This window comes from Armigeres subalbatus, chromosome 2, assembly GCF_024139115.2.
Source record: "Armigeres subalbatus isolate Guangzhou_Male chromosome 2, GZ_Asu_2, whole genome shotgun sequence".
Classification (NCBI taxonomy): domain Eukaryota; kingdom Metazoa; phylum Arthropoda; class Insecta; order Diptera; family Culicidae; genus Armigeres; species Armigeres subalbatus.
In genome coordinates, this window is record NC_085140.1 from 136,220,243 (window position 1) to 136,243,167 (window position 22,925).

General features: G+C 40.0%; 1 protein-coding gene across 2 annotated transcripts in view; it reads right to left on the reverse strand.

Moving 5' to 3' along the window:
• LOC134210897 (semaphorin-2A) overlaps window positions 1–22,925 on the reverse strand; it is a 367,095-nt gene that overhangs the window by 95,090 nt on the left and 249,080 nt on the right. For both annotated transcript variants that reach the window (XM_062687324.1, XM_062687323.1), the window contains exon 4: window positions 4,193–4,244. In XM_062687324.1, the coding sequence (XP_062543308.1) occupies window positions 4,193–4,244 (52 nt within the window). The remainder of the gene's footprint in view (window positions 1–4,192; window positions 4,245–22,925) is intronic.

The following is a 22,925-nucleotide window of genomic DNA, read 5'->3' on the forward strand; positions in this document are numbered from 1 at the left end:
ACTTCCTCAAATTCTTCACTAGCTCTCTGGGTAGCTGCTTCCGATGTAGTCGAAAAGTATTCACAACATTTCTGGTATCTTTTACATCATCATTTTTTAATATTCTTCAAATATAAATAGGACTCAATTCGTTCACTTTATTATTATGTTAATGTTTTCGTGTATAACCCCTGCAACCTATGTACAATTAGTAGGTATTTCGAAAACCGATTTATTGCTGTGTTATAACAAACTCTCATGTTTTGGTTGCGACTTGAATTATATATAAGTTTTATATGAGATTTGTAGTAGCACATTTATGAAAGGTAATTTTTGACAGATGTGAATTACATTGGTGACCAAAAATATTGAAATTCTCTTTGATTTTAAAAATAATAATTTTATGTTGCAAATTAATAATTCGGATTTTATTATAATATTGGGTATATAAATTAACGGGGAAAAGTAGTCAACCCTACGCCTTTAGCTAGCAAATCTGGAGACAAATATAAAAGGAAAGCAAATGCGGAATACTGCCAATCTATCAGAATCTATAATATGTTCTTTGTTCTGATTTGTTATTATTAAATCGATCTATTATATTCCAAATTTCGTTGATATCATACTTAGTTACTATTATATGGTGAGTCATATGAATAAAATTTAAAAAATCAAAGAGATTCTAAAATGTTTGATAACCAGTGTAATGCTGTATGATGATAATGGCGAATTGTTATGGCCTTGGTCAACAATATGACTGATTTTTCTATCATTTCGTACTGATTTTTTATTCACTTGCCATTAATTCCATCAGCTTCTAAAGGCGCATGATTTCTCCAGCAGCAAAAATGTTAGTTTCACCAAAAAATCAGAATGGCATGTTAATTTGCACAATGTAGTTAGCTAATTATCACGCAAAAAGAATAGAAAAATATAATTTGATTACCATCATCAATACCCTCTACGAAACTTTCATGGAAATTTATGAAAACCAGAAAAAGAAATTGAAAAAAATGACAACTTGGTTTTTCAGCAGCATGTGTTATAATTGCGTTGTATTTTTGTGTCAAAATAAATCCCAATAAAACTTAGATTAGATATTGACTCCACCTCTTGCGCTTTTTCCGTTATATTGTAGTCGTATATGTGATATTGGCAATACTATTTTGCTCTATCAAAAAGACATAAACAAGTTGTAATTTCTGAGTTTCGACAAGTTGTGTTACTTGGGATCAACATCATTTGTGTAGATCGCATAGCAGAGGAAGAGGCTTTCGTACCTTCTTAACGAGAGACTGCTCAACAAACATTGGAAGCTGATAGAGGGCTTATTAAACCAAAAATAGTCTTATTCGGCTAAACAACTAGCTTAATCAGCATAAATTGTTAAGAATATTATTTTGAGCTTTTTAGTGGAATGTCCTCACTTTTCATATGAAGTCGAGTCAAGTACGAGACACGAAATACGTATGAGGTCGAAATACGTATCTGTCGAGGTACAATTAAGTGGTGTAATTAAATTATATTTTACGAACTCGTCTTATGACAAGGCAGCATAAATTGTTTGTTGGGTGAAAGACTAGGGCTGTTAACTCTGTCAAAATTAGGTATATTATAGCTGGCAGAGATTAAGACAGTCTTGATCCCAAGGTAGAAATGGATGGGAGGTGATTTGAGGTTGTCGACAAATTCATATAGGGGAACTGCTCCTGGACTTCATCTCATGGCTCCGATGTTCATCCCATCAAAAACAAAGCAATGGGAAGGAACATGGTTTGTTTAATATTTTTGGGGTTTTTTTTACAGCATGTTGACAAAAGAAGCGACGAAACTGGTGTCGTATTTCTTTGTTTAGCGATGAGATGATTATATGTTCAGTGAGATGGAGATCGGAACAGTACCCCTATCTTCGTCCAGTCGCCTTCCAAGAATATGATGAATGTTAAAAGATGCCGAGTGTTTGTGCGGAAATTATCGCATTCGATTCTTGGCGACGTGGTGGAAAACGATGAATGGCACAGACGCATGAATCGCGAGTTGCATCAAGTATACAAAAATGCAGACATCGACTGCCTGCAGTGCGTGTGCCGGAAGAGAGACTTGCAAAAGTCATGTTTAGCAGAGAACTTGGAAGAGGACGTCGGTTCAAGGGTAGATCTCGCACTCGCTGTCTGTATGCAATCGAAGAAGATGTTTGTGCGGCCCAAGAACGAATGACCTGGAATATGACATTTCATTCAGTGTTGCTCCGAACATCACGGAGTGTGCGACCATCATTGGTAAAGGTATAAAATCAATCAAGTACATATCATTTTTGTTATTTATTACAAGAACATGGTAGGTTACTAAAATTTGAATCTATATTTAGCCTAGTTAACCCGGAGATGGAGGGTTCGATTCTAAAACTGTAGTCTGGTGGGAAACATTCCCGACATACGATACATACTCACACAATAGCGGGCATATAAAATCTTCCAATTAATAACTGTGGAAATGCTGATAGAATATTAAGTTGAATGGCACACCAGTTTTAGTTAGATTATTAAGCTATTGAAGTAGTGAAGATAATATTTGAAGCCCATATTGGATTAGACAGGATAAATAATTCAATAACAGGTTCGAAATTGAAATTGAATCAATCAACTGACCATATTATATTTCGAAGTTTTGACTAATTATTACTAAAGGCTGACGAAAACAAAATACAACGATATATCGAATAACATTTAAGATTTATAAGTATTGGATTTCTGACAGAAAGTTTTATGTTTCAATTAATATCGATAATATGTTCGTATGCGCCAATTTCCAGTTCCAACCACTCACTGGAAATGCTCATCAGTCACGTTCAAGACTATCAATCATGATGGAAATTGAGTACCGTTCAAAGAATAAACTGTTGAAAACTCGTTGGGCTATTACGGATATTCGAAATTCATACGCACGGAACTCTCCATCACGCGTGTCCTTCTCCAGCACAAATCCCACACCGGCACCGGGAAAGCAACATATCACATAATCGGCACTCAATCAAGCATAAATACTCGCAATCAATTTAGCATCTCCATCTAGCATATTCGGAACCGTACTTGGGCTGGGAATGTGTATTCGTATGTGTGCAATGGCGACATGACGAAGGTGGGAATCAGAGTTTCCATCCCATCATCGAGTGTGTCATCGCATTATTTCGATTCGTTGATTCGTTTGAAGGATTTCGCAGACAAAAAATAGGAGATCGAAAAATATCTGGAAAAAAAATCGAAAAATGTTATATGGAAATCTGTTTTCTATCCATCTATGGAGAGAATGTTTTTTTGTAAATGTCCCCTCGTCTCCTCAAACATTTATAATTGTTTGAGACTCGTGATGATGAATAGCCTTCTCTTCTACTGGTGTTTCGTAATTTTACTTCCACGCAGTCTAAGTACGTAAATAAACTGACTTTAAATCACTTTTGATGTATTTTTAAAAGAAATGTTAATACTTCTCGAAACTAAACTAAAATAAATAGATAAACTACCACCCGGTATATCTCGCACGCGTGGTACTCGACGTGTATTTTTCCGCCTATGTGATGCAGCACCATGAACCAGTCAAGCACAGCTTTCCCACCGATCAACTATAGCACCACTGTGGTTGTACAAATGGAGAGCTATTTTTTTCCATTCAATTGGATCAAAATGGCATTTCACTTTATCAAAGTCGTTTCGGGCTTTTCTTGGAATCTCTTTTATCATTTTTCGAAATCCCCCCGAAATAAAAAACAACCCCGGAACGGCGATACCGAATATGGTTTCCACTTCGGTGCACTTTTTCTTGATTTCGCTGCTCACAGGACACTTCACGCGTCAAATTTCACACTCTCAGCAAGTCTCGATGGCTGGTCATTGACAATGAAAGCCATCGATGAGGCTGGCACGGCCACCAGTAGGAAGGAAAGGAAAAAAAAATCGTGAGGCGGAGAAAATCACTCGGAACAACAACTTTAGCCGTCGTGATCGACAGGGTGTGGTCGATTCCGAAAAGCGTTTAGGAAACATCCATATGTGAGCGCCCGAATATCTTTTTCGATTCCGGGAATGTCGTCCCCAAAAAAGTGTGGCTACATCGTTCTGATACTGAGAATAATGATACCATAAGGCGCGATGTGGTGGGATTTTCGAAGAAAATGATTTGATACTTTTTTCAGGCGTCATAAGATGATTCGACTTACCTCACACGACGTCATGCTGACATTTTTCAGGTTAACCCTGAAGACTCGATCCCTGGAAAAAAAAGTAAAATGGAAACAAAAATTAGGTGAGATTTATGATGTTAATGGGTTTGGGTGATAGACTGAAAAATAGATAAGCTTTGAGAAGACTGACGTAACAGAATCAGTTTAGTTAGCGAGTTTAAATAAACTGCTATGTCGAAATGATTGATTGTTGCTTATTTTGGAATATATGGCTGTTGCTGCTTGAATTTCTGTCTGTCTGTACGACCCTTATAGACTCAGAAACTACTAAACCTATCGGAGAGAAAATTTGTATGCAGGGATTTTTGGGACCGGGGAAGGTTTTAATGCTGGTTTGAGACCCCTCCCCTCCATATAAATGAAACCGAAATGTCTGCATATCTGATCAAGCAAATGGTATACCAGGGGTTGGGTCTTACGACAGGAGTAGACGCCGGCTGAAAAAGTGAAGAAAATCCTACAATGGGGTTTTCAGGGTTCATTACGAGCTAAGAACGGCCAGCGAGTTTGCCGGACTTGAACCCCATGAATGTCTAGAGTATATTGAGGGTCACGTCTGATCTAAAAGTAATACATCACATCAGAACTGAAGCGACATCTGATGACATCTGATAAAATACCACAAGAACACCGTCGGGCCTCTCAGATGCGTTCCTCGATCGTCTACGACGAGTGGTTAACGAAAAAGTTTAACTAGACCCGTTAGATTTCAAAAAGTGATATATTTTCTTGTGAAATTGAATGACATTGTTATGAAATACTTTTATTTTGATCAATTTATCTGTTTATTCTCATGTAGCACTTCAATTGCCGGACATATTGCTTCTATCCTGATTTCTTTATTTGCAAATTCTTAATATTTTATGGAAAATTTCTTTTTATTTTGCTGCCGTTTTAGTTGTGGCCATGCTATAGTCCGGCCATTTCGCGGGATTAGCACAATGTATATATATCCTGCAGGATCCAATATCAGGGTTTGAATCCAAAGAAGAATGAGATAACCTCTCACTTACCATATCTGAGAGACGGTTTTTGGTAGCTGTTACGATAATGAACTGATTCGGGGGGCTACAACCCATGATATATTTCTTTCAATAAGCCCCAATTGCGGGGGCACCGGTTCTGATGATGCATTTCAACTTGTTTTACACAGCTGTGCGAAGAAAATATGGTCCCTAACATGAAATCTGCGAGAACTAGTTATATCAAACTAGGAATTTTGTGACACCGATACGAAATATCGGGAATCGATATTTTCACTCCGATTAATCGATATTTTGTATCGATTTTTTTGAAGTTCATTCGGATTTCGATATTTTGAATTTAGGAGACATAATATCCGCAATTCAAAAGTTGAAATATAGCAAACATGAGTTACAATCAGTTAAAACATGTGATGTGTGATGCGATGATGCAATCAATATTTATTTATTTTTTTCCTTTTTATTTTTTTTGTCGTGCTTTTAATTTTTTTTAACGAATCGATATATCGAAATATCGATGTTTCAACGCCGATATTTTTTGGCATCGATGTTTCGAAAATAAAAACATTAATCCAGCAGTATCGATATTTTTTTAAAAAAACGCCCATTCCTATATCAAACCCCATCGGTGGGGGAAGCCTATCCGAATCAGTTTTTTTTTCAACTTGTATGCAAGTGCGATAATTTTGTTTTCATGGCTTGTTATGATTCGAAGAGGTTTTTGCCTCTCTTTTATCGTTGTTCGCAAAGCGATAGTTGTCAGTAATTTACTTAAAGTTTCAGTCTGAAACTAATGCCGTTTTCGTTCATTCCGACGGTGTACACCGACGGTGCAACATTTGCCACCGCAAATACGAACGGTTTGTGTGCAACTTTTTGACTGCCAACACGTGTTTTCGATTGTGTTGGTGATGTTGTCAATCGAATATCAAATGGCAAGTAAATATTATTGAGATTTATGCAAGGATTTCTTGTGTTGTTTTTAATGTTTTTCAATATATCTACTTTATATTGCACAAATTAATACACAAATTTTGTAATTTAATTCTGCAAATAAAATTCTGTAGAAAAATCTTCACAAAAACAAAGGGTCTTTGTATATCGCCGCTGGTCTGACATCTCTACAATAGAAATTAAGGCTGGGAAACTGGGATGCACGACTGCCCGAAACCTGATGGAAGCTTTGGATCCTCCCAACACAGTCGAGCCGTTCCAGACGACGACCAGCAACCGTCCCAGTCCTGTGTATGGGGTCGGTGAAGAGGTCTCCTTAGCCGTGCGGTAAAACGCGCGGCTACAAAGCAACACCATGCTGCGGGTGGCTGGGTTCGATTCCCGGTGCCGGTCTAGGCAATTTTCGGATTGGAAATTGTCTCGACTTCCCTGGGCATAAAAGTATCATCGTGTTAGCCTCATGATATACGAATGCAAAAATGGTAACTTGGCTTAGAAAGTTAATAACTGTGGAAGTGCTTGATTGAACACTAAGCTGCGAGGCGGCTCTGTCCCAGTGTGGGGATGTAATGCCAATAAGAAGAAAAAGAAGAGGTCTTCTAAAATCCAAATTCGGGCAAGTTCTTCTTTGAACATTTCTTCTTTGAAAAATCTACGACTTCCAGTCAACTTTCTCCGGATGAATCAAAGCGTACTGTTTACATCGAGTCACACCAGTGCGCACGCTCGCCGTAAGCTCTATGGAAGCCTCTAAGCCACCCATCGTTTCGCAATATTCTCGAATTGATTCGCTCACCGCTTGCAGTTTCACACATCCGCTCCAGAAGTTACATGAACGACTGCTGCTTTACTACTAAAATGTGGGAGGCATTATTTCCACGATCTAGGATTACTACCTTGCAGCGTCTGATCAGTGCTTCGATATCATCGTCCTCGTTGAGACTTGGCTGAATCATGACATGCTTTCCAGCCAGATATTTGGTCCTGGTTACGAGGTTTTTCGATGTAATCGAAATTCCAACAACAGTCTTAAAACCATAGGCGGTGTACTCATAAACTGTCGTAAACTCTTCGTGGGACTGCCTTGAACAGGTTTGGGCAACGATCAATTTAGTGACCGGAAACTGTTTTTGTGTGAGCTGTATATCCCACCTGACCGAGTCCAGGGTACATCATATGGTGAAGCTCACTGCAGTTCGCTTTTCTATATATTATTGAAATAGCAACTGTTCTTGATGAAATCATAGTTCTATGGGATTTTAATCTACCAGGCATAACGTACATAACTTCGCATAACGGCTATCTCCATCCGGATACCGATAATTCTTCTTTACGCCTCGGAGCGGTAACGCTATTTGACAGTTATAGCTCAGCAGCATTATCTCAAATAAATTCCATCGCCAACGAGAATAATCTTCGCCTGGACCTCTGCTTCATTAGTGATCATGGCACAGCTGCATCTTCATTAATTGCACCTTATGAATGCATATCTTTCGATTTTCGCAAAGCCGGCCATCATAACATCGCTGAGCAACTGTCTTCCATCGCCGATTGGCGTAGCACTCTGGACCTAGAATATGTGAATATTGCAGAGCAAACTTTTCCTAACGTCTTGGCGAAATAGTTAGTTTTCTTTGGTACTCTAGCTCGTTGTGACGATTGAAAACTACTAAAAGAGCTGTTTTGCGGCAATTCACAAAGCATCGTTCACTCTCATTTCGCAATCATTATATTAAACTCAATTACGAGTACAAGCGAGCCAGTAAGGAGTGTTACTCTCGATATCAGATCAATATTTAACGCAACCTCAAATTGCATCCTGAATGCTTTTGGCAATATGTCAACGAGCAACGCAAGGAATCTGGATTACCTTCTTCCATGGCTTCACGTCTGGGAGATCGACAGTTACCAACTTGCTCTGCATGACTTCCTATATAACCAATACCTAGTATGGTGCAACGTGCGCAGACTGATGTGATTTACACGGACCTGGCCGCCGCTGCATACGATAAAGTGAATCACGACATTGAGATTGCAAAAATGAACAAGTTCCCCCAGACCTAAGCGATTTCATCACCGCGACGATGGCAATGTTACATTTACGCTTCCATACCAGCAGCGTTAGAATTGCAGCTGCCAAACGATAGAATTGCGTCGCCATTGTCGCATCGCGTGTGTTTGGGGGAACCTTTAACGGTAGCTTTCTACGATGGTTTCGTTCATACTTCACAGACTCTGATAAAAACTGTAGAAGTGCTTGATGAACACCAAGATGCGATACGGGGATGTAATGTCAACAAAACAGATCAGATGAGAGAATTCCTGCAGGACATATGTGAAAATCATACAGAAATTTACATGAACTGATGAAGGAAATTTTTCAGGAGTTTCCCATCCAGAAATTCTGGGCCACGTATTATCCATTCCTCAGAACTCCTGGATAAGAGAATGTCCCTAAAACTCATAGATAAGGAATTCTTGGAGTGAATTGAAACACTGGGAGTATAAACCACCTTCCCCCACAATTTCACAGGAATTCTTGTAAAAGGAACTTGTTAGAAGTCCTATCGAAGGAATTCTCCAAAATACAAGGAGAAGAAATTTTCTATAATTCATAGGAGAAGATTTGCTCATAATTCGTTAAGAAGAAATCTTTTTTCTTCCTTTATTAAAGTGATTTTTAAATTAAAAATAAAGTTCATCACTAGTTAAGAAGAAATACCTCAGAGCTATTAGAGAGAGAATGATTTAAAATTTCTAGAATGTGGTGAGTAATTTGCCAGGGTCCTCGGAGGATAAATTCCTCCATATTCCTTAAGGAGGAATTCATCCTAATTTTGGAAGAAGGGATTCCACAAAATTCGTGCGAGAGGAATTGCCTGATTGTTTGGAGGGGCAATTCCCCAAAATTCCGGAGAATTTCTATAGAAGGAATTCTTGTAGGGGAAATATTTATTTATTTATTTTTATTTATTCAATAATATCGTCATCTGACATCTGAAGTTACAATGACTATAAGAATACAAATGTCCCCTAAATCTAATTATTATACAAACATGGATAACACATTCTTGTAATACAGCAATTAGAATACCCTTTCGGCCAAATTACACTTTCGGCCTAATAACCCTTTCGGCTTAATGATCCTTTCGGCCAAATGACCCTTTCGGCCAAACGACCCTTTCAGCCAAATGACCCTTTCGGCCAAATGGCCCTTTCGGCTTAATGACCCTTTCGGCCCTTTCGGCCGAATGACCCGTTCGGCCAAATGACCATTTTGGCCATATGACTTTCGGCCAGATGGGTTTCGCCCTAATGGTTTGTTCGGCCTAGTGGCATTCGGCCAAATGACTTTCGGCCGAATGGATTTCGGCTAAACGACCCTCCCTCAAGAAACACATTAATACAATAAAACAGGACAAATCGGCAGCATGTTCAGCATGTCCATTTCGAGAAGCATTTCAAAAAGGAGCTAATAGATCTTTCACTACCCGTATAGACCTTAAGGTCTATACTCCACGGAACTCTTGGGTTACCTGTTATAAAACACATGTTGAAGGTGTGTCTAATCTCATCGCCAGGAATATTGATATATAGCCCGAAAGATATTAGTTGAGGCGTGGAGATCTGAAAGCCTAAACTCCAGGAAATTCTTGGAAGACCTAAAACATATGGCGATAACATTTTTAATTATTTAATTTATTTTGGGTTCATGGATTGCTACAATTATGTATCATATTTAAAAATATTTGAAGATCAATTAAGTAAAAACAAGTAATCTAAACAAAAAATCTTTTTGCATGTTCCCAACAAGTGACAATGCCAAAGGTTTGAGTGTGTTTTTTTTTTTCAGCGGCGCAGCCGAAATTTTTCAAATGTATAAGGGTTTAATCGGAATTTTTCTTCTAGCAAATTGAGAAAGGAGGATAAACTCCCAAAATCATCCCGCGGCTACGGAACTGAAATTGCAGCGTCGCGCCGGTCAAAAATGGTGGCGGCGCATAAAAATCGACGGCGGCCGCGGCGCGGCGGCGCACAGCAATTTCCAGCAGCAGCTTGCAGTGTTCGCAGATTGGTGCAGGCTCAAAAGTATGATGGTACACCCGAAGAAATGTTCAGTACCCAGTCAACACAAAATCGTATATGATGCAACATAAGATGTTAAAGTGGAGGCTCTATACGCACATATTGTATGGGGAAGTACCCATATGGCCTCCACTTTTGCATCTTATGTGACATCATATGCGATCTTGTGTTGACTGAGTAGTTTCTTTTTCTCGGAAAAAAGACCCGATTAACTTCACTTATCGTTTACTGGATGCAGATATTGCACGCGAGGACCATATCTAGGATTTGGGAGTGATCTTGGATTGTCAACTCACATTTGAACTGCATGTATCGTATGTTGCGCTTCGCACTATGCAAGTTACCTTGGTTAAATCCTGTTCAGCCGAGTTACCACGATCGTTGGCAACTAATTCATCTGGAGCCTCTGCACGTACGTAGGAATACGGCGAGGGCTTTGTTTATTGCCGACACTTTTCAAGGTCGCTTAGATTGCCCAATGATTTTTGGGCAAGTGAACATCAACGTTGCACCTCGGTCTTTGAGAAATAACGCCATTCTCCGTTTACCGTTTCAACGCACCAACTACAGCATGCACTGTGCGACTACTGGATTGCAAATGATCTTCAAACTATTTGTTTCATTATCCAACTGCCTGGGACTAACCGAGATAAAGGGCTATTTCCGACGAAGGGTTTTGGTTTTGGATATCTCTGGAGAGCAGCGCACCATCTCATCGTTTCCCGATCAATTCCATCAACCCGACTGAAGCCTTACGATGAGTTGTTCCTGTACTACATTCTACTTCATCACTGAATAGTCATCGTCAGCACGTTTTCGACCAGCTTTTATAATCTAACAAAATGTTATTAATTTTAAAGTGCTAGTCTTAAAATATCTTTTGCAATCAACTCAAGTAAGTGTTATTTCATTGTATTTAATATGTGATATAATTACATTTATAGCAATTTGGGAGGTCTTGGAACTTTTATCCCTGCCATGTGCCATGGGCAAAATTCGACGAGAGAAAAACTGCTAAATTTATCTAAATCCAGGAAAAAAAAATATTTAAAAAAACAATATTGCCCATTTATACACCATGCATGCAATGCGTGGGTTTTTCTCCACGGCGAGCAACCAAAAAGGTAAAAATAATTAGTGTTTGATGGATGGAGTGCGTTTTACTTCGATCGACGATCGCATGCGGAAGCCTAAGACCATGTTGCTTTTTCTCCTCGTCGCGATATGATTATGCGACGATTAGGATGGTCGGTATTGGCCATTTTTGACAAATACCGGTATTCGGTATTTGGTGGAGTCAATACCGGTAATACCGGTAAAAAACCGGTATTTGTGAAAATTTCAGAAATAAAAAAACCTTTGGTTTGAACTTTTGGGTGAAAAACAATAAACAATATTATTGATAAACTTCAAGTGTAAAAACCATTGCTTGTTGAGCTGGGCAAAGTGAAATTTAAGTAAACATAACATACTGAACAATTCATCATCCGCATCGGATTTTGTTGACAATGTTGCCAGCTGCTGAGAATGCCCTCTCTGGTTCAATCGAAGTTGGACGAATAATTCCAAGAGCGTCGAAAATCAGTCTCAAGTACTTGGCCTTAATCCCTTTAGATTCATAGTAGGAGAATTCTTGCAAAGATCCTAACGTAAACGTGATTCCCTCCAGCAAAGCAAGTATTTGCTCTGCTGCAGTCTCTTTACGAGTTGTTCTTTTACAGATAAACCTAAAAAATCGTCCATAGAGATATCTTCTATGCACCCGTCGTCAGATGTGGTCATTGCCTACGCATTCTGCTCTGATGCACAAATGATTAGACGCTTCAAGATCTCGTCCACTTGCTTAATCAAAGATGGATGCCTTGAAGAAAATGCCAAAATCATGTCTGATCAATTATTTTTCGGCAAGATAATTCAGAAAAGCAAACAAATCAGCGTATTCTGATCGTCTCTTGAATTCGTTCTTTGAGAGCATCGACATAGTAGTTCTACAGCAGCTTGAACAGGTTCGAGGGCTTGAATTATTTCACCTACCGAAAACAAAAATCATAACCACAGAAGATAAGTTTGGATTGCAGCTTCAAATCGACCACAGTTTTATGAACGGCCCCGTGAAGAGAACGGAAGAGAACTACTACAGCACTTACCGTTTTCACAATTTCATTGAAGAAAAAAGTCATTGGCAATTTGACATATGGTTAAAAGAATAGAGCAGCATGTATGCTTAATTACGATGATGATAGATTTTTGCGGTAGCGTGAACGTCGTCTATGATGCTTACTTGTGCAAATGTTCAATCATGCGCGCATTCAATTGCTGTAAGTGTTTGGGGCCCGGCGAATCTTTAGAACTGAAAACTATTCGAGATTTTTTATACACACAACAAAATTAGAAATACCGAAAATACCGGTATTTTCCGTCTCTAAAACCGGTATTTTCGGTACTCAAAATTGACCGGTAATACCGGTATTACCGGTTAGACCACACTAGACCAGCGGTTCTCAACCTTTTGCATGAGTGGTACCCCTTCAGACCTTTGCATTGCTTGAGGTACCCCTTGTTTTTTTTAATGAAAATTGAGCTATCATATTTCAAAATATTATTATTATTGGCTCATATTTCAAAAAGTTTCATCGGATTACCGACGAAATACTTAAAATTTAGATCTTGGTGTTCGATGAAAAATAAAAGTGTTTGATATTAAAAAAATAGTTCTTGAAATAGCACTATTGGCCAGTACTGTGATATCACTATGTTTAGTGTTCCGTAATAATGTACCAACAGAAAACAGTTCAGACGTTCAGACGAAATCTTAGACGTGAAACGATACAAATAATTACCCACTGAGAAAGACACAATCCCCGAGTTAGACTTTCGGAAACGAAAAAAAAACCGTTTCTATCAATAAAGAATGCGTAGTCGTAAAGTTAAATATAAATGTTTCAGCTGATCTTGCATCAATAGTTCGTGAAAATGATAGTCTTTCGCTTCAAGACCACGGTGAAGTCGGCTGGGTTCAATTCCCGATCTGGGCTTGGAAGTTTTTCTTTTAAACTTTCCTAGGCATAAGAGTTTCAATTCAACGTGTTAGCCTCAAGATATATGCATGCAAAAATAATAGATTGGCTTCGAAACATCGCAGTTAACAATAAACTTAACAGCTGCTATTCGGAAATGCATTAATTCACATTAAGCCATTGAAAAATAAACTATCAAAACTGTTGGAAATTTTCGAAATTATGATTTTTATTAGTATCAGACAATATTTTGAGAATATGGGACTATGAGTGAAACTTTGAAATTCTGTACGAAATTCCAGGAAATAAAAGAATATCACTGTCCATTGTATTTTTTTTCTGACATTTTTTTTGTACTTCAAAGAAGTGTGAATTTTTGATGGATCTTTTAAAAATTAAGTTACTTGGGCCTTTGATTGAGAAACTTAAATTATAATACTACGTCATTTCTCTTGAACCTTCTATAACTTAGCGTAAATATGAATTGCAGAAGAAGATCATGCTGAATGTGACCAGATTGAAGACGAGTCCCGGATTTGGTCATGTTCTATGCCTAGGGAATCAAGTATGTAGGTATTTCGATTGTTCATTCACAAACCGATGTAGCAAAAATCTGATACTGAAGCTATGAAAAAATAGTTTCACATGGTAATTTAAAAGACGAAAAACGACGAACGAAAGATCATGGCTTCTTTTGGATAGAAATGGGTCACAATCATAGAACTTTTACCCCGGGCATCTATTGTGCAGTACACTAGTTACGTAGAGAAGTTTTCGATTTTTTTTCATCCTCTTCCGCGCTAGTATGAAGTGTAAGAAAATGACAAACCCTTGCGTAATTAGCGCATGGTCTCTATAAACTCCAGGACTCCAACTTTTAAGAGAACTTGCGTTGAACTCCTCTCTAATAATATGTCAAAATTAGTGCTCGGTTTGTCCCAAACTTCACTGAGAACTAGTTTGAAGAACAATTACGAAGTAAAAATTATGAATTAGTCAAGATACTGTCGTGCGGGACTGCTTTGAATTCTTGATTTTCTATAAAAAAAATTAAACAAAAAATACCAAATTTAAAACAGAAACTTGCCATCCAACTATCAACAAGACATTCGAATGATGATAATGGTAATTTGATAAAAATAAACGTTGTAATTCTTGTTTCAAAATGTCTAACCCCGATTTTTCAAATGACGATGTTTGTTATGTGCAACTGTTATACATGTTATGTTAAGTTAAGACTAATTCCAAAATTTGACTCAAGTAGCTCACCGCATGGACATGTATCCCACTTTGCTTATGCAAAAAAGAGGGCTCAATGTATTGATGCCAAACGTCGGGCACCCATGAATATGCTCAAAAGAAAATATTGATGATGTTATATTTGGCAACTTAACGTCAAGTTAACAGAATAGGCTGAAAAATAACAGTCTTTAAGTGTATTCGAAAAAAGTTCATAACATTAGTATTCTCTGCAATTTTAATACAACGTCCGCCATTACCCTTTTTTGTCTCAGGTACCCCCAGAGACCAGCAAAGGTACCCCCAGGGGTACATGTACACCAGGTTGAGAACCGCTGCCCTAGACGATATTCACGCGCAAGAAATATCTCTTCAATAAAATTTAAATTGCGGAATTATTGCGAACTTTTAAAAATACTTGACGGTCGTATCACTTATCAAAGCAAATCCAGGACAAACGTTGTTTCTGGCTGAATTATTGTAGAGATGCAGAGTTAAGCTCGATAGCTATATAGTGAGGTGTTTTACTTATATTTCTTACTTTTTTCCAACTAACTGTAAGGATTTGGCGGGCGTAGTTATTGATCTTCATAATTATTGGATTACTGAAACTTGTATAATGACAATGATTCATCAAGAATATTCTCTTGTGATACTTCTGGATTACCAAAAAAAAACTTTCGTCAGAAACGTAATGGAAAACGTCTGGAAATTTATAAATTTTTAGTGCAAAAATACGAAAAAAAACCCTGATTAATCCACCTAGCGGTGTTGGTCCCTTTCTCGTGCAAAACAATACTAAAACATGAGTGAGTGCTTTTTAGCGTGTTTTGCGCAAAGAAAATAGTATTTTGGCCATAACTTCTAATCCCATAGTCCAATCTGGCCAATTTTCAATAGCAAACAATGGGACAAGATTCTCAGTCGAATGGAACTTGTTGCGAGTAATTCGGCCAATGCTAAGTTCCAAAAAGTGTGTCTACAAATTTTTGTACACATACACACATACACACACACACATACATACATACACACAAACAGACATCACCTCAATTCGTCGAGCTGAGTCGATTGGTATATAACACTATGGGTCTCCGAGCCTTTTATCAAAAGTTCGGTTTTGGAGTGATCTTATAGCCTTTACGTATACTTAGTATACGAGAAAGGCAAAAAGTTAATGAGAGTTCACAAAGATTTTTGTCATTATTTTTTAAAACAACATTTTGGCGAAATTCCAGAAAAAAGATCGAATGAAATTCTCACATCTCAAGATTTTCATTTCTAGTTCTAATTAATATGAAAGGGCAAATCCTTATGAAAATATTTTATAAAAACACTAAATGGAAAATATCAAAATGAATTATCCTGGAATGACATACTAAGTGAGATTTTTTATGGAAATTGGGCGGACATTCAAGTACGATTGAAAATAAATGCATTTCACAAGCTCCTTTGGAATACACTCAACTTGTTCTTGATCGACCTTTTCTCCCTTTCGACCTTTCGTCTTTCCGACCTTTTATCCTTTCGACCTTCCGTCCCTTTCGAAGTTTTGTTTTTTCGACCTCTTGTACTCACGATTTTTTGTCTTTCGATCTTTTGCCATAGACTTATTTGAGATAATGTTCTGGATCATTTTGCAAACTCTAGATTTATTTGTTTATGGGAAATTTTATGATTATATATTAGAAGAACTTTCTATAAATGATTAAAGAAAAATCATAAACAAAACTTTGTGAAACCATTTGAAAGAATTGACTGGAAGGAGCTGCCGAATAAATATAGATTCAATGATGATCTGAGTTAATAATCGCAGGTGATTCAAAATAAGCCTGTGGAAACCTTTCAAGATTTTTCAAAATTTCTTTTAAATACTTATTGTTAGTATGTAAATATTCCATTATGCTTCCAAATAGTTTGTTTATATCGACGATTATTTAGAAAACGGGTAAGTATCTACATAAAAGCGTGTTAAATGAAACAATACAGTTTATTTACAAAAAATGGATTGTAAAGTCTCTCCAAATGTGTTTTTTTGTTCAGCTCAACTGAATGATTCGGATAATTAAACTGCAGTAAGTTAAATCTACCCATTATCTGATAATTCAAGTGCCAGTAGTAATCCAACCATCTCCATAACCTTGTAATGTATCGAATCCAGTAAGGCGCTTAATTCCGCCGCAGATAGCCAATATGTTTCACCGCAAAACTTTATCTCGAGAAACAACTGCATTGCTCTTTGGCGGTAACTGCTGCTCTGGACAATTAAATTTAATGCAATCAATTATCGTGGGGAGGAACATTTCGTGGAACGTGATGCACTTGAATTTTCGATATCCTACTCATGCATTCCCAACCAGCGCAAGCAAGTGGATTTCATTCCACTGGACGTGACAGCAGACCCGTTCACAACTTCAAAATGCATTGGTGTTATCGTATTTGCTTAGTCTTGTAAATATCGTCTAAAAATATGTATGCAGCTGTTCCAACTTTTGAAAATAGTATTAGAGCATAATTGAAAACATTTCTTAGTTTCAGAAACTGCATGTATCATATTTTACTATGAGAAGATTGCTTTATTCTAAATCCTCGCCCGAAAAATACGCATTTCTCAAAAACCTCCACGAAATTAATCTTATTTGGTGATTTTGATTGCAAATATTAAAATTGAACAGTTCTAATTTGCACGCTGGGGCAACTCCAGCGAAAGGTAAGACGCGAGCGGGAATTGCATTCAGCCGGCTTTGGCCCGTCGCTTGTATTTTCCGAGCTGAAATGCAGTAAAAGAGCGCCCATCGTAGGAAACGGCGGGTACGTGTTTTCCGGACGTCTGGACGATAGCAGACAGTTTTTCCCCAGCTCGGGCAAAATAAAGGAAATTTATGGCAATGAAATAGCAACAATTACAACCGAATGGCTAGAGCTAGAACTGATGCCCTGATGAAGGCACTCCCCTGGCGTTACTATTCACAACACCGCAACTCTTGAGATGCCTTCGTTGCTGGTGAGGAAAGTGTTTCAGCAGTTTTCTTCCATCTCGGCGGCGCTGAACCAAATACACTTCCTCTCAAGTGGCTATAAATTTATCTTTGAGACGCTTGTCCGACCAGCTGCTTTTTGATGTGATAATAGTGCCGGTTTATGTTTCGCCGCTCTCACGTTCGGTAGATTAAAACGGATGCAATTTCATACTGTTAATTTTTGATGCCCGTGGACCAATGGCCAGGGAGTTCCAGTGCATTGGCTTAATTAGGGCAGTAGTGAAACGTTTCTTGAAACGATACTGCAGATATGAACAACAAAGTTAGTCGTTTGTTGGAGAACCGCAAATTTACTGTGTAATGGCTTGCGACTGAACCCGAGGATTATCCTATCTGATCACTAGTGGCACTTCACTAGATGCGACTAAACTATATTGCAAACACAGAAAGAAAAATATTTGACTGAGATTCATATAGTACAAATAATCGTATTGTTAGAACTTCAACGCTTCAGGGATGTACTTTCCCACTACAACCAAGTTTAGCATTTCTATCGAATCAGCGTGTTGTAGAAAATCTTGCTGTAGCTCGAAAACAGCCATAAAAATTGGACATGATGAATCGTCGATGAATCTATTCACCCATGAATTGCGAACCATCCGGACTATGACAGCCAGCTGCAAAATCAAACTGAATCAATTTATTTCTGCCAATTGGGGTGTGTAAACATGGAGATAATAAAAGGCTGCCAGGGAGCGTGGACCGAAGATGACTTAACGGCTCGGTTGCCTTCGGTTGGGATCCTGACAAAGAAACGGAGAAATTCAATCGCATTCCCGTTCAGAACGATGACTTTTGGGCAAACACAAACGGTCCCCCGTCTTCCTTTTCGTAGATTTTCTTGGAACATATCAAGGATGTTGGAGAAAGAAAGTTCCAATTGAGTGAATTAAAATATGTTTTACAGTCGATTAGCTTCTGAATACATAAAGGTCCTCATTCCCAATGCTTTTAGCCGTGTCCCTGAGGAGACTTGAAAATATCCATGGCTTCGAGCCTGAGGAGAGGCAAATCGGGTATAGACAAGTGTGCAAAATCTGTCCCTACCAACAATTCCTTGTTCACAAATCGGGAAATAGCAATAAATTTCATGCCATGACTTTCGCTGTGCAACCCTCGTTCGGAGGCAGCTTTCCGGGTGCCAACCCGTCACATTGGCCGGCATCGGATATTCAACTATAACAAACAAATAATTGAATTTTTCGCTTTTTTTTCGCAAATAAATTTCACCATCAGCGAGCGGAACACGAGATGGACTGTCGCCGGGGCGTTCGTTTGTCTTGGATGCTGCCTCCGCAGAAGTTCTGCATCTCCATTTCCGGAGTTTCGAAATTGATTTGTTAGCGTGTGGAAAAATACACGAAACAACATAAGTTGAGTCAATTGAAGGTTGAGTTGTATTTCCAGGAAAACAATCGAAAGTGAAATGGTTTTCGTTGGCAATACCCGTGTCGAAGCATTGGAATTTCGCCGAGGAAAGCGTCGTTTGTTATAGTCAACAGAACAGTACCTACATAGGACAGACGACTGATTTAGCGAACTGTTTCCGTGCGGGCCTTAATGGACGGTTCTGTAATTTGCATAATTTGTTTTACAGTCGAAATAAATTTTACGTGCCGTATCTTTTTTTACCAGATAATTTTATGTAACTTTCCAGTTGCGACACAAGCTATCAATTGCTTTCAATTCTTTAAAAGTAATTAGTAGATGTGCCATGATTAATTTTGTAACGGAACGTTTGCTTGACAGCTATATTGGGTATGTTGAGTAAACGAATTGTTCATGATGCCGGTCCCTTGCAAAACAATAACGTTATCAGTTGATTTTGTTGATTTTATCAGAGAGGGTTGATTTTTAGAAAAAATGAGGGCAACGTTTTTCAATATTTTCTCGTTTCATACAAATTGTATAGAAGTTCAAAAAATTACTAATTTTCTGTGAGTTTTGAACATTTGAACCTTTTGTTTGAGAAACTGCATATGTAACATTTTTGGCCAAAATGAGATTTTTATATATTCTGAATCCAAAAACACATATTCCGGCAAAAAATACGAAAAAAAAATTTTTGTTCAGGAATGTATGAGATTTTTTTCGTTTGTTTGAGAAACTTCATATGGCCACGTACTTTGAAGAGCAATTGTGGAGAACTGCTTACATTTTTTGCACTGAAAGTGCCCCAGGGTGTTGAGTTTTGCTAAAAACGATTGATCTGTATCGAAGAAATCGAAAGATTCGGTGCAAAATTGTTAAAAAACAGTTTTTTGTTGTTTTCTCGAAATAGTGTAAAATGGACTTATGCAGTTTCTCAAACAAATGATTCATTTACAAACTATATCAATACATTGCTGAAAAGCTCTAGAGCCAAAGCACTTTTTGCTATAGTCAGCTCTGTTTTGACCAAAATTTCACTTACACCCCTCTGCTTCTAGTCATCTAAGTTATATTTTATCAGATGACGAATAATCCAGATAGACGCAATAGGTTTACATTTCAACAATCATTGATTAAATTTTGATAACCTACATAGGTACGAGGGAGGTTAGAAAAGGATTTTTTTGTGTTGTCCGAAAATCCTGATAAAATAAAATACTGTTTATAGCGCTAAGTGCAGACTAAATGAAAATCCACATAGCTAAACTGTATACTAAAGAGATTCCGCTCAACAAAAACCGCATCTTGATCGGTCGATTCAATAGTTCAGTGGTTCTCAACCTTTTTCTTGAGATTTAGAAGTACCCCTCCAAACTTTCGCAACAATTGAGGTACCCCCTCTTGAAAGCCTGCTTCCAATCCTTTTGAAAGCATAATTCCAAGCCCTTTGAATGGAGCCTTCAGAGCCTCTTGAAAGGAACTTCTGAATCTCTTGAAAGTAGGCTTCCACACCTCTTGAAAGCAGGCTTCCGCACCTCTTGATAAGAGGCTCCCGCACCCTTGAATGGCAGCTTTCGAGCCACTTAAAATGAGGCTTCCTTTGCATCTTGAAAGGACGCCTCCAAGCCTCTTATAAAAAAGAATTCCGAGCCTCTTGAAGGAAGGCTTCCGAACCACTTGGAAGGAGGTTTCCGAGATTTTTGCAAGAAATCAGCTTCTGAATCTCTTGAAGGATGCTTCTAAGCGTCTTGTAGAGAGACTTCTGAGCTTAAAAGGAGGCTTCTTTTGCATCTTGAAAGGAGGCTGCCAAGCCTCTTGAAAGGAGGCTTCCGAGTCTCATGAAAGGAGGCTTCCGAGCCTCTTGAAAGGAGGCTTCCGAGCCTCTTGAAAGGAGGCTTCCGAGCCTCTTGAAAGGAGGCTTGAGCCTCTTGAAAGGAGGCTTGAGCCTTGCCTCTTGAAAGGAGGCTTCTGAGCCTCTTGAAAGGAGGGCTGAGGCCTCTTGAAGGAGAGGCTTGAGCCTCTTGAAAGGAGGCTCTGAGGCCTCTTGAAGGAGGCTGAGCCTCTTGGAAGGAGGCTTCCGAGCCTCTTGAAAGGAGGCTGGAGCCTCTTGAAAGGGCTTCAGGCCTCTTGAAAGGAGGCTGGAGACTCTTGAAAGGGAGGCTTGAGCCTCTTGAAGGAGGCTTCCAGGCCTCTTGAAAGGGAGGCTTCCGGAGCCTCTTGAAAGGAGGCTTCTGAGCCTCTTGAAAGGAGGGCTTCTGGAGCCTCTTGAAAGGAGGCTTGAGGCCTCTTGAAAGGAGGCTGAGCCTCTTGAAAGGAGGCTTCCGGGCCTCTTGAAAGGAGGCTTGAGGCCTCTTGAAAGGAGGCTTCCGAGCCTCTTGAAGGAGGCTTGAGGCCTTTGAAGGAGGCTTCCAGGCCTATTGAAGAGGAGACTTCGAGGCCTTTTGAAAGGAGGCTGAGGCCTCTTGAAAGGAGGCTTCTGAGCCTCTTGAAGAGGAGCTTCTGAGCCTCTTGAAGGAGGCTGAGCCTCTTGAAGGAGGCTTCTGAGCCTCTTGAAGGAGGCTTCCGGGCCTCTTGAAGGAGGCTGAGCCTCTTGAAAGGAGGGCTTCCGGGCCTCTTGAAGGAGGCTTCCAGGCCTCTTGAAGGAGGCTTCCGAGCCTCTTGAAAGGAGGCTGAGCCTCTTTGAAAGGAGGCTTCTGAGGCCTCTTGAAAGGAGGCTTCCGAGGCCTCTTGAAGGAGGCTTCCAGGCCTCTTGGAAAGGAGGCTGAGCCTCTTGAAGGAGGCCCTGGGCCTCTTGAAAGGAGGCTGGGCCTCTTGAAGGAGGCTCTCCGAGCCTCTTGAAAGGAGGCTTGAGCCTCTTGAAGGAGGCCGGGCCTCTTGAAGGAGGCTTCCGGGCCTCTTGAAAGGAGACTTCCGAGCCTCTTGGAAGGAGGCTTTGGAGCCTCTTGAAGGGAGGCTTCAGGCCTCTTGAAGGAGGCTTCTGAGCCTCTTGAAAGGAGGCTGAGCCTCTTGAAGGAGGCTTCCAGGCCTCTTGAAAGGAGGCCTGAGCTTTGAAAGGAGGCCGGAGCTCTCTTGAAAGGAGGCTTCCGAGGCCTCTTGAAAGGAGGCTTCTGAGCCTCTTGAAAGGAGGCTTCTGAGGCCTCTTGAAGGAGGCTGAGCCTCTTGAAGGGAGGCTTCCAGGCCTCTTGAAAGGAGGCCTGAGGCCTCTTGAAAGGAGGCTTCCGGGCCTCTTGAAAGGAGGCTTCCAGGCCTCTTGAAGGAGGCTTCCTGAGGCCTCTTGAAAGGAGGCTTCCGGGCCTCTTGAAAGGAGGCTTCCGAGGCCTCTTGAGGAGGCTTCCGAGCCTCTTGAAAGGAGGCTCTGAGCCTCTTGAAAGGAGGCTGGGCCTCTTGAAAGGAGGCTTGAGCCTCTTGAAAGGAGGCCTGGGCCTCTTGAAGGAGGCTTCCAGGCCTCTTGAAAGGAGGCTTCCTGAGCCTCTTGAAGGAGGCTTCCGAGCCTCTTGAAGGGGCTTCCAGGCCTCTTGAAGGAGGCTTCTGAGGCCTCTTGAAAGGAGGCTTCCGGAGCCTTCTTGAAAGGAGGCTTCCGGGCCTCTTGAAGGAGGCTGAGCCTCTTGAAAGGAGGCTTCCGGGCCTCTTGAAGGAGGCCTGAGCCTCTTGGAAGGAGGCTTCCGGGCCTCTTGGAGGAGGCTTCGAGCCTCTGGAAGGAGGCTTCCAAGCCTCTGGGAAGGAGGCTCTGAGCCTCTTGGAAGGAGGCCTGAGCCTCTTGGAAGGAGGCTTCCGAGGCCTCTTGGAAGGAGGCTTCCGAGCCTCTTGGAAGGAGGCTTCCAGGCCTCTTGGAGGAGGCTTCCGAGCCTCTTGGAAGGAGGCTTGAGCCTCTTGGAAGGAGGCCTGAGCCTCTTGGAGGAGGCTTCCAGGCCTCTTGGAGGAGGCTTCCGAGCCTCTTGGAGGAGGCTTGAGGCCTCTTGGAAGGAGGCTTCCCGAGCCTCTTGGAGGGCTGAGGCCTCTTGGAAGGAGGCTTCCAGGC